This window comes from Staurois parvus, unplaced genomic scaffold, assembly GCF_062004578.1.
Source record: "Staurois parvus isolate SC_StPar_1 unplaced genomic scaffold, SC_StPar_1.0 ptg000978l, whole genome shotgun sequence".
Lineage (NCBI taxonomy): Eukaryota > Metazoa > Chordata > Amphibia > Anura > Ranidae > Staurois > Staurois parvus.
Genome location: NW_028318774.1, coordinates 1,746,497 through 1,758,686, shown reverse-complemented (window position 1 = coordinate 1,758,686; position 12,190 = coordinate 1,746,497). Strand labels below are relative to the sequence as shown.

General features: G+C 41.0%; 1 protein-coding gene across 3 annotated transcripts in view; it reads left to right on the top strand.

The window, feature by feature from the left end:
- The window catches only part of PPP1R13B (protein phosphatase 1 regulatory subunit 13B), a 167,402-nt gene that overhangs the window by 125,181 nt on the left and 30,031 nt on the right, over positions 1-12,190 (top strand). For 2 of the 3 annotated variants that reach the window (XM_089657263.1, XM_089657262.1), the window contains exons 5-9: positions 3,071-3,172; positions 4,322-4,496; positions 6,374-6,570; positions 8,133-8,297; positions 9,491-9,668. In XM_089657263.1, the coding sequence (XP_089513389.1) occupies positions 3,071-3,172; positions 4,322-4,496; positions 6,374-6,570; positions 8,133-8,297; positions 9,491-9,668 (817 nt within the window). The remainder of the gene's footprint in view (positions 1-3,070; positions 3,173-4,321; positions 4,497-6,373; positions 6,571-8,132; positions 8,298-9,490; positions 9,669-12,190) is intronic. The other variant, XM_089657264.1, reaches the window with a different exon arrangement.

Genomic DNA, 12,190 nt, shown 5'->3' with positions numbered 1-12,190 from the left:
GGTAAGGCTTAGTTTTAAAGGCAAGCAACGCCCACCACTTTTTTTTTTTTTTTTTGCGCTTTTGTCTCAATGGCCTATACTTAAAATGTTACTAAACCCAGGACCCTGCATTCACTATATCTGGTTTCCCACAGTACACACTATATGGAAATGCAATTATTTTAGTAAATATAAACTGCTAAAAATCTTTTATCATAAGAAGTTAGAGCAGGCTTGTGACTCCTATCAGTGCCCAGCCCAGCACTAGCTAAGGCTTGTAGGAGTTTTCTTTGGTTAATAATTAACCCCTTTGGTTCCACATTGAGTATAACTAGCATGATTTCTGCATATACAGGCTGATTTTACTGTTGTGGGTTTAGTAACACTTTTTAAACTATATCTTTGCCCTCCAACACCCCCCCCCCCCATTTCTTTTTAGCCCCCTGATTACCAGGTTGCAGGTTCTTCACAGTTTAAGATACCCACGCAGCAGATCCAGCATTGCTCCGCTGAGATCCTCTTTTCTACTGCCACCACTTGGGCCCTGTGCCGCCAACTTCTTCTGTGACATCATTGGGAGACTGCCAACTCTTCTACTTTCAACTGGTGGGCCTCTGCACCACTAGGCCTGCCCCATATTCCTTTGAGAAGGACTATGCCTCCTGGGATATGTGACCTGCATGGCACAGGAAGCACAGGGCATGTCACTCTTCTAGGCAAGTGACATTCATGGGGGGGGGGACAGTGACATTTAAAAAAAAAAAAAAAAAGTGCCATTAGTGGACGAGGGATTTTTCTTTCAGGGTGAGGATCTGCATTAACTATTGAGTGTAGGCTGTGCGGCTGTCAGTAAGTAGTAGGCGCATCCCAGCCATTATTTGGAAGCCAGTTTCTTCATATGCTGCCATGACTCAGGGAAGTTATTAGTAAATTGACAGAATCCGTAATGGCTCAGGTTACATGTTTTTTTTCTCTCTTTCCTAAGAATAACTGCAATGCTAGGAATTGGACTGCTGAGTATTGTCATGTCATGAGGTTCAATCTAGGTAGTCAGCTGCTTTAAATACATTCAACCATTTTTTGTTTAGACAAAAGCTTTCCATCTGTGTCATTTGTAATACTGCCATCTGTTGCCCAGAAGTTGGTGCTGCAATTCTGACTGATCCACAATGACCATCAGAGCATACCTACCTTCAGAAGGTTCCTCAGATAAAATCCACTAAATTCACATGCAAATGTCAACATTCCTATAAAATGCTAGGCAGGCCAGCCTCTCCCACCTCCCTATTGGTCAGTGTGGTGCCTGTTAGATTACAGGATACAGTAACATAGAAGGGAGCAGACTTGCATTTCACTTCAGCTGCATGCTTCTCTAATCTCAGCCTTTTTATATGATTTTTCATTGAAGGCATCAACTTCTTGTGTACTTTTTCACATAAAATCTGATCATTGTAAGCACCCATGTCAGTGGTCAATCATCTGAACAGCTGCTTGCTGTGGGGGCACCAGACAGGAGGGAGGGGCCAGGAGAGCCTGCCAGAGGACCCGAGAAGAGGAGGACCCAGGCTGTTCTATGCAAAACCACTGCACACAGCAGGTAAGTATAGACATGTTTATTTTTTTCTTAAAAAAAACAAAAAAAACAAAACCTTTAGAATCACTTAAATGCAAACTTTTTTTTTTTTTTTTTATTTTGGACAGAGTGGAGATGGATTGGAACACCTGTTGGGTTTTTATTGCTGTCTTTGCCCCCGTTAAGGAGATTCATCCTATCTATCTGTCCTGTTTACCGTTAGAGAAAGTAAAAAAAACCTCCACATTTTTGGTTGTCCCCAGAAAAGTAATACAGGGGAATTTTTCCAATGGGGACACCACCCGTTCTGCTTTGATCGTGTGAAAGGGGCCTAAAGCTGTCCATACACCAGTAGAATTTTGTATGGACGCTTCATTTTTAGGAATGGTCATTCAATTTTATCATTGTTAGTGGGGTCAGTTTGGGGTTTGTTTTCAACCACAGATGTGAGAAAATTCAGACAAAAAAAATTCAACAAATTTCTGACTGTAAATGTTGTTTTCGTTTGGGAAAGTTTATATAATTCAAAACTGAATGTCAAAAACATTTTTAAAAAAATGTTTTCAAACAACATTTGTCATGTCCTCCAAATGTGATGAGAATTTTCCTAATTTTTTTAAATTTACAAGTGTTTGGCTGTAAGATGACCTGTGCTTGGCGCATGCAGTCTACTTCAACAGGTTTACTTTAAAGTGGCACCATAAACTCAGTACCTTTTTTGCTCCTTTCTCATTTATGCCATGTTCATATATCTTGGATGTGTTCAGAGCCGTGTACTCGTACCTGCATGGATGTCCCATTGGGAGCAGCGGCTGTGTCCGTGCAGCTGCTCTGTCCCAATTGACAGTAATGGGACTGCCTGTACAGGGATGCATGGAACGCCTGTGCAACCTTGAGCCAATAAACATGACCCTCCATGGGCATATGGTTTTGTATGGCTTGTGTGAAAGAGGCCTTAACCTCAGATAACTAGAAGAAAAAAAAAAAAAGTCTGGCACCTTCGGGTATGTAAAATATGCGACTCGCTGCCCTTACTCCTGCGTAATAGTGCTGGTGCTTAGTGACATGCAGCTTACAGAAGGCTTTGTCTCTTCGCTCACAGCAGGGGAATGAAGGTAAATATTGGCAGCTTTTGGGGTTGGCACTGAGGAAGCCTGCATGGGCAAAGCACACATCAATTCAATGTCCTTTTGATAGAAAATCTGCTTTAAACCCCAACATTTGAATTGAGGTAGGAGTTTGAAGGGATTTTCTGGATTCCCGTAGTGATGCTGGAATCAGAAGAATGTTGGGCAGTGGGGAAAGTAGAGTTTGAAAGCAGATTATCTAGTAAAGGACTCAGCATTACAGCATTACAATCGCCTCCCCCAGAATGTCTCACCTGAACGAACACGAAGAAATGAGGAGAGAATGTGCTTCGGTTATAATTTGTTACATCTCCTTTTAAAATAAGGTTTTTCTTTAGTATTTACGCCTGAACATTTTTTTTACCGTTCCATTATTCTTTGTCCTGTGTAGGTGGGGAATCCACGTGTGGAGCTGACTCTCTCAGAGCTGCAAGACATGGCCTCCCGCCAACAGCAGCAGATCGAGAACCAGCAACAGATGTTGGTGGCCAAGGTGAGCAAGTTCAGTTCTCATGTTGCGTCATACTGTATGGAAATGGAGCTCTTTATGGTCAGCTTAAAGGTAGCAGAAGAAAGAATTTACTTATTTCATACAGGTATTGTATATCGCCAAAAATGTACACAGCTCTTTATATATATTGTACATTCAAAATGGCCCGTGCCCTGGCCAAAATATGCAAATTGAGTTCAAATGTTTCCAGTTAAAGCTACAGCATGCAAGGGAATTTTAGGGGATTATGCACTTCCAACCTTGGTTGTTTTAAAGTGACAGTTTAGGTAGGTAAAGCCCTTTTCTGTTCCAGCATGATTGTGCCCCAGAGCACACACACAGTTCCATGAAGGCATGGTTTACTGAGTTTGTGTGGAGGAAATAAAATGGCCTTCACAGATCTCTGTCCTCACCCCTGCTGAACATCTTTGTGGTGGATTGGAATGTCGATGCAAGCCAGGTCTTCACAACCAATATCTACCTGACCTTGTAAAAATTCTTTTGGCTGAATGAGCCAAAATTCTTAGACATGCTCAGAAATCTTGTGGAAAACCTTTCCAGAGTGGGGGTAGTTATAGCTGTAAGGGCTTGATGGCAGTTGGTGGAAGGCGAGGGGGTGGGGGGATTGAGATGATGAAGTTGGAATAATGACTTGCTCAACAAACTAATACAGGTGTGATGGTCCAGTTTCAACAAACTTAAAGCCATAGAGATTGCATGCCTGTAAGATGAAAGTGTGCTTGTGTATATGAGATCAAGTGTGGCCCAAGCCATACCAGTGACTGATATCACATGACCTTGGCTTAGCTTTCAGCTGGTTTAGTTGGCAGTCATTCTCCTCTGCTATCTCTGCCTTTCTGCTCATCACAGTTAACAATTTTTTATTATCTCTCCAGCACTTATCTGTATTTACTTCTGGGTCCACAGGACTAGACAACAGGGAGCCATTTTGCTCCATCAGGAAGGGCCTGCAGGCCGCAGGAAATATCAGGCAGAGGAAGCCACACAGATGTGTGGGACATCATGTTTATATTGCTGCTGTTTGTTTTCCTGTGTGTGCCAAACCCCCAGCTCTCTTTTTTTTTTGTTTAATTATGAAAATGGCTTTCCTGTACCAGCTAAGTCTTTTCTTCTTTTCTGCTGGGTTGGCAGGAGCAGCGTCTGCGGTATCTAAAGCAACAAGAACGCCGCCAGCTGCAGACTGTTTCAGAGACTGAGAAACTTCAGAAGCTGAAGGAGAGAGTGGAAACTCAGGAGAACAAGCTGAAGAAGATTCGAGCCATGAGAGGACAGGTGGACTACAGCAAAGTCATGAATGGCAATCTATGTACGTTATTTAACTAAGCGATTTATGCTACAAGCATAATATGTATTTGAGAAATGTTTGTACATGCCCTAAACATGGGTTCCTACTTGTTACAGTGTTCAGCCCTCATTGAGCTACAGCCTACCATAGACGTTGATGGGCTGGATGCTGCAACTGTCCCTCCTGGGAGCACTGCTCATAGACAGCCCTGAGTGCAAGGAACCTTAAGGTGGAACTTTAGTCAGAAAATTGAGTCCCACTAGATAGCTTCAGACTGGCCCCTTTTTCAGCTATAGCTTTGTAAAACATTAAAAAGAAGTGTCTGTGGTGCTTAAAATCCAGTAATGCACTGTTCCACCCTGTTCTGTTCTCTATTGGCACTGTACAAAAAAATCAGAGCCATTAGAGGGTGACCTGCTGACATTCTAAAGATTTACTGCTGCTGAGGTGCTTTGGGCGTCAGCAAAATGTCAACCTCCAGCAAGAAGAAACGGAAACAATGCTGGAGGCAATTTACAACACACACTAATTTTGATAGCATAATTATTATTGTGGAATGTATGTTCCTTGCTAAACAACATTATCAAGTTGTTATGGGTAAAGTTCCGCTTTAATCTTAAAGTATATCTAAAGTCAAAACTTTTTTTTTGTTTATATTTGAACAGCATACATATTGATTAAAACTTTACCGTTTTTCTATCTGCTATAGTCTCCCATTAGGGAGAGTTGCTTTTGCTTCATATTCCAGAGACTTAACAAGTGCTGAGAGAAGATCTATCCAAAATGAGGGGAAATGTCCCCTCTCTTCCTCTTCGGATAACCCTGAATTTTGTATTTCCAGTCATTTCTATCATAGTGACAATGGTCAGCAGAAGTATAGGACACAATCTCCCCAGTGGGCACGCAGACAGTAATAGCGGGATTCTCCGTACTTCCCACTCCATCCAAAATTGAAAAAAGAACAGTTTGGTCTTGGATAAACATTGTCTACAACAGACGGGTCCTACCCTTAAAATGAGTCCTAACCTAAAATGCATAAAATTCTACATATAATCTATATATGAGAATATAGTGCACACCAGAAAACAATCACACTATAAATGTACTTGTACAGAGTTCATATATTTGCACATGAACATATAAAGACGGAAGGCGCCTTTAAGTTTAATATTGATTTCATCGTTCACAAATAGTAAAATGCACTTACAAGATTAAAAGTTTAAAAGGCTCATAAATGTAACTGATATTCCTGATGTAAGGGATGGGGCATCCAGCCGTCCAGCGGCAGCACGGTCCGTCCGACTCAGGAAGTCGGTGCAGAGATAGCTGTGTATCCAAATCGAGGCGTGAATTGCAATGTCGGAAGTGACAGGGGATGGGGGTGGTAATGCGTTTTGAAGCATGCGCAGTAAGCTCCTGCATCAGAGGTTTGTTTTTTTCTTTTCCATGTGTGTGATCACTGCAGCACTGATCATTGTATCCTGACAGTGGGGAAACCTCCCGCTTCCAGAATACAATAGCTCAAAGGGAGCTATTCCCCCATCAACACTGATTGTGTTGATGGGGTAATCTAGTGATTTTTCTTTCCTTCAATCCATGGTTGATGAAAAGAAAATTGCACAACGTTTGGCCAGCCCTAGTATATATAAAGAAAAAAAGGAAGGCAAAGTGTTGTAGACCATGTAAATATTTCTAGGTTCCATTAGCCCAATTCCTAATCTCTGGCTGATAAACATTGAAGAGGAGTACTGATGTGCCTACATAGTTTATTTGAAATGGATACCTGGGACCCTGGTACCACAGCCTCCCCTGGAGCTGAGCTCATCAATGACCTAAAAATTCTGAGCTTGTTGCTAATGGCTTTGGGACTGTTTTTTGATGATCTGCTTATGTTCTAGCAGCGGAGATTGAGCACATCAGTGACATGTTCCAGGAGAAGCAGCAGGAATTGCAGGCTGCGGTGCTGAAAGTGGAGCAACTCACGCAGCAGCTGGAAGACCTGCGGAAAGGAAAGTTAAATGGATTCCAGACCTACAATGGACAAATGACTGGGCCTGCGGCACTTGAGCTGAAGAAACTGTATCAAGAGCTTCAGGTAACTGGCTTAATAGTAAAACATCAATAAATTGAACTACCTTGAGTCAATATGTGGATGCAGACTTTATTAAAGGCAGCCGCTGCTGTCATAAATCATGGAGAACCTTTTGTGATCAGTTTCTTCTATTGGTGGATTATTGGATGACTTTTGCCTAATTATCTTGACTTGTTACTCACCACAGTATTTTCATATTGCTATATAAAGGTCTAAAGTGTTGCATCCTGAAGTCTGCACTGATAAGCTGCATTATTTGAAATAGCTCATGCCTACATGGCTGACTCTATTGTGAGCAGCAGTGACAATGTTAAGATAACATTCAAAGAAAAAATATGTAAGTCACCATTGCTGACCTGAATTTGTTTTTCTCACTGACTTGGAATAAGCATGAAGCAAGAGAAATCAAAGCTCCAGACCTGCATTTTTAAAGAAAGTTTGGCAAAAGCAGCCTGTTCTTTCAGTCCAGTTATTTATTTATTTTTTTAATGGGAAAACTCTGAAACGTCTATCTCCATTTTCAGCAGAGCTGCATGCTTTTCCCAGCAGCTTTTTTAAAGATTAACACCAAGCAGATATTTAAAAAGAGACCTAACTGTGTAGTAGTAGAGAAAAGTCTGGTCTTAGCACTGGATATACAAGAAGTACAGTTCCTTTGGTAGATAAAACAGCCTCTGTATACTGTATGTGCTTTATGACTTTTTTTTCCATATGCCTGGAGTTTAGCATTACATTCATTTTCTTAGCTCCCCAAGCCTATCGGTCTTTAGGTTCCTTTTCTGTGTCTCAGTGGCAGTAGTGCAGTGTTACGGAATCATGATAAAGGGAAATGGAGAAAACTTCAGAAATACATTACAATTTATGTAGGCAGTTAAAGTGGAATTCCAGTCAAATTCTAACTAAGCCTAAATCTAATCCCACCCCCATTCTAAGACTGTTCTCTCTACCCTGTAAAAGAAAAGATTTCTATACTTGCCTATTCTGAAGCCACTCCAGTCTGGTCACATGATCGGGTCCCAGCGCTAGCCTAATGTAGAGGAAGGACAGCCAACAATGCATGCCCCATTGTATGTCTATAGGTGATGTCATCACCCAGGCTCTGCAGCCATTGTTGGAAATATCTCCTCTACACAAAAGCTGACTGCTGGGGAGATCATGTGACTGGACTGGAGTGACTTCAGAATAGGTAAGTATAGACATCTTTCCTTTTACAGGGTAGATAGAATAGTCTTGGAATGGGGGTGGGAGTTGATTTAGGCTTACTTGGGATTTGACTGAAATGTCACATAGGCCACCCAGTAGTGCCTGAAAGGGAAGCCAATATTTTATCATAGTAATTGCGTCTGTTCACTCTTTACTTGACCCTGTAGCATTTATATCAGTAAAGTGTGTTCTATAGACAGTATAGTACAGTTTCTGCCTCTGTCATGCTCTTGTCCTCAGTCTACTTCTGCTATTGCACAGGCACTCATTTGAAAACTCACATGTAAAACTTGTGTAGTATATCTGAGGTTGCTCATTTAATAGTCATAATCGCTCAAAGGTTTTCCATGTTTCCACTTTAGATTAGAAACCGTCTCAACCAGGAGCAGAACACAAAACTCCAGCAGCAAAAAGAGTTGTTGAACAAGCGCAATATGGAAGTAGCCATCATGGACAAGCGTATAAATGAACTTCGTGAACGGCTCTACAAGAAAAAAGTTGAGGCACGTCAAAAAGAGAACATTCCCGTAAGATTAACTATTCAATGGCCCACTATATGTCTTGACTGTTTTTCATATGTACCACCAGCTTATTATGTTCCACCAAAGTCTATTTCACCTGTGTCATCCTAGATTTCCCTTTATTTTATGACCGACTGAGTTGGATATGTACAACCATCATGATGTTTGCTCTTGTTTTTTATAATGTGATTCATGGCAGAGTCTTTTGTGGGTTGTATGTTTCTTCTTACTCTTCATGCTTTGCTAATCTTGCAGCTCAACTTTTGGCAGAGTAAATTTTCCCTGTTATGACTCTTCCTTTAGTGCAGATTTGTTGAAGGTTTGGATGACGTATGGAAGAGTTAGATTGTTTGTTTGTTTTTTTCAGTTTTTCTTTCTTTATTTGTACCATTGGGGAGATTTTCATTCACTTCTTGTCCTGGGGACACAATAGAAAGTGAGAAACTATTTCCAAGGCGTGTGGAGATTCTCTCTAGGACAGTTGTCAGCTGGACAAGTGTTCCCATTGAAGGATTTTGCTTTTTTCCTGTTCCAGTGCCGACTATAACATCTATGGCCTTCTGTCCAGGTGATATTAGTCATGAAGGATAGACTGAATCTCTCTGTTAAAGAAGCAGAAAACCATACACTGAGGTTCTAACCCTGGGTTTCTCAACCAGGGTTCCTCCAGAAATTTCTAGGGGTTCCTTGAGCAAGGAGCAGTTTTTTCCACTCAGATAAGTTCCCACTTGGCACTATTGATCTATCCATAAGGGGGTAATTCTTCCCACTGACCATCACCCTAATATATCATGAGTTGCAGTTATATAAATTTTTTGCAGGGATTCCTTGAGACTGGAAATTTATTTCAAGGGTTCCTCTGTGTTGAAAAGTTTGAGAGAGGCTGTGGTAACCCTTTCCTACTATAAAAAAAAAAAAATATATATATTTTCGGATGATATAACTACTTACCAATTATTCTCTATGGTCAGGGGTCTAGTAGCTTTTGCAAGCCTGAGCAGATATCCTAACTGAATGATTTCACTGTTGCAATTGCTGCTAGGCTGTAGGCACTATGAACAGAGGAGCAGAATTGTCACGGATGGGATTTCCCATCTTGTTCTTCTATATGAAGATGCCTTGTGTCACCCAGAGACTGTCAAAAGATTTCAATTTATAGAAGACAAAGTGATTCATGTATGTTTTGGATTTATTTACAGCTAAATCGCATTAACGGGGCACCATCACCTCAGTCTACATTGGCATCTGGGCGAGTCGCTGCTGTGGGTCCTTACATCCAGATTCCAAGCACAGTAAATTATACCCTGCCTGCCGATCCAGTGAAACCTCAGTCCCTGTCTCTTGCTGCTACTGGAACACACACACGCTCTAAGTCTGGTAGGTTGATGGAACACAAGGACAGACCATTGTCATCATTTGTTTAAATTGTTTCCGTTCAACCGTATTACTTTATTTTGTAGGATAAATGGGACAAAACAAAGCAAAGGGACTTATTCTTACATTTAGCTATTTTTTGAATAGGAGACTGGAAGTGTAAAAACCAAAATCCTTTCCATGAAACGCTTCCTCTTGCACGTCTCTCCTTCATCCTATTCCCTGGCAGTCTTTCCACAAAGAAATATTCAGGGCACTCTCTGCTTTCATACCTTTAGAGAGCATGAGCTTGTTCATGCAGAACAATCATTGGCTGATGGAATTTAAATTCTCTTAAATTTTATAAAGTTGTCACAATAAAGAGAATTGAAAGCTGAGTGTGGCCTGAATATCTTTGTGGGAACTATTCAGTTGTCATGAAATCCATAGTGATGGATGAGACCTGTCAGCCCCTTGAAGTATCTTCATGACTCACCATTGAGTGTGTGGTGGGTACACATTAGCACCAGAGAAGTGCTGACTACAGTCTCAATTTAGAGGTGGGAAAACCTTCACACAGTCTATTCATCTTTGCTGATGAAGACATTTCGGGTCAGTTCATTAAGGTGGAACAGTTGCTGACCTAATGAAGCCTAGTTAAAATATTTTGTAAAATAGCACCCACCATTGGTTTGAACTGCATCCAATCCGCATGACGTGAAAAAACATTGCTTCCTATAAAGCCGGTGCACTGGCGGTGTGGATTTAGTGCGGTTTGAAAATGTCATGTATGATTTCTGAGCAGTGCCTTCAGGTTCAGGTGCAGATTACAGGCTGTTGACTTCTATGGGAACCGTTACTAAACTGTGTATGTGTGAACAGGATAAAATCCTGAGATAATCCTGTCCTGAACCTGATGTAAACCTGACATGAACCACTGAACAACTACTGTGTCATTTACTGGTAGCTTTGAAACCTGAGCTTTAATCCACACCGCACATGTGTAAATAAGCTCGAACTGTTTTTTAATGACTGTCCTATCCATGTAGGAATGACTGGATACTGGCCTGCAGTTAAGGACCAAAATTCTCTGGAGACCAGTGGTCTCCCTGCAGTAGTCTAACAATTGCCCTGCTGAGTCAGACCAGTAAATCTGCAGTGCAATCCTCCGGGGGGGGGGCATAAGCTCTGTGGTCCTTAGATACAGGCTAGTGGGGAGGGATAGGCTATATCAGTGGAGGTGAGTTATTTTTACACTGAGGGGACAGGGAAAACATTGACGCAATGTTGGTGTCATTGACGCAACATTGGTGCATCCATAAATTATAGGTGCATTTTTATTAGAGATTTCAATTTGACACTTGCCTACATTTTCATACTAGCAAGTGTTGCAATACAATTAATTAAAATAAAGAAAGAAATATTGTATCTAATATTAACATCAAATTGGCGCTTTTATGATTTAGGCATTCTGAGAATTCTACACTGATGATGAAAATAAGGTACAGCAAAAGCAGCACATGTGGTAAACATTGTGGGAATTGACCCCATAGTAGGTGCAGCTTGGTTTGTACAGGGGTGATAGTTCATTTGTTCATTTGTTCATAATCTGACATAATGAATACTTGTTTAGCTGCATTATGCAGTCTGTTTAATGTGAATTAACTGTCAACAGTTTTGAGGGCTTAGTGACTTGTAGACAGAATGACTTCTATTTGGTGAGAAGCTGTATTTTTTTTTTGTGATCATTTTGTTTATTCTAATCATTCTGTACATTCTGTTTCATGCTGTAATGATCAATCTGACCATTCTCCATCGTCTGTGTTAACTTGCATCTGATGTCGTGATTTTTGCAGCCTTATTTTTAAAGGGGAAGTAAAGGTCCTCAAGGAAACCTGTCATGAGAAAAGCTAATTTAAAAAACCTATTTTGCAAAATGCTAGTTGCCTGGCTGTCATATCTGCTGACTTCAGTGCTTTGAGCCTCGGACTAGGAGATCTTTCTTTTCTGATCCAAATGCTTGTTCGCATTCAGCAAATTATGAAGCATGGAATGCAGAAAAAGTCAAGCAATTTAAATTTTTAGGAGGGACCAGCAATAGGAGCTTTTTTTTCATGGCTGTCTTACTTTAAGTCCCATTAAGAACCAATTTGTGAATAGAAGACTTTTGCATTTTGGGAGATGAGCTGAAGGTGGCAGAGTTTAAGGACACCCATCCTAAGATTTTTCTACACTTCTCTTCCTGACTGCAGTTGGTTGAAGGAATAAGATAGAGGTTGGATGTTCAGGCATGAGCCAGCTTTTAAACAATCATCCTTTTAAATGAATAAGAATTTAACATGGCCACTGGTTTACCCAAATATTCATGTCCAGGGACAGATCCTGCCCGGGTTACCATGGTGCTAAACTAAATGAATGTTCTTTACTAAAGAAATCCAACCTGGCTGCCCATTCTCATAAGTATGATTGGTTAAGGCAGAGGTGTCGAAACCCAATTTCATTGCAGGCTGCATCAGCATTATGGTTGCTCTCAAAGAACCAGTTGT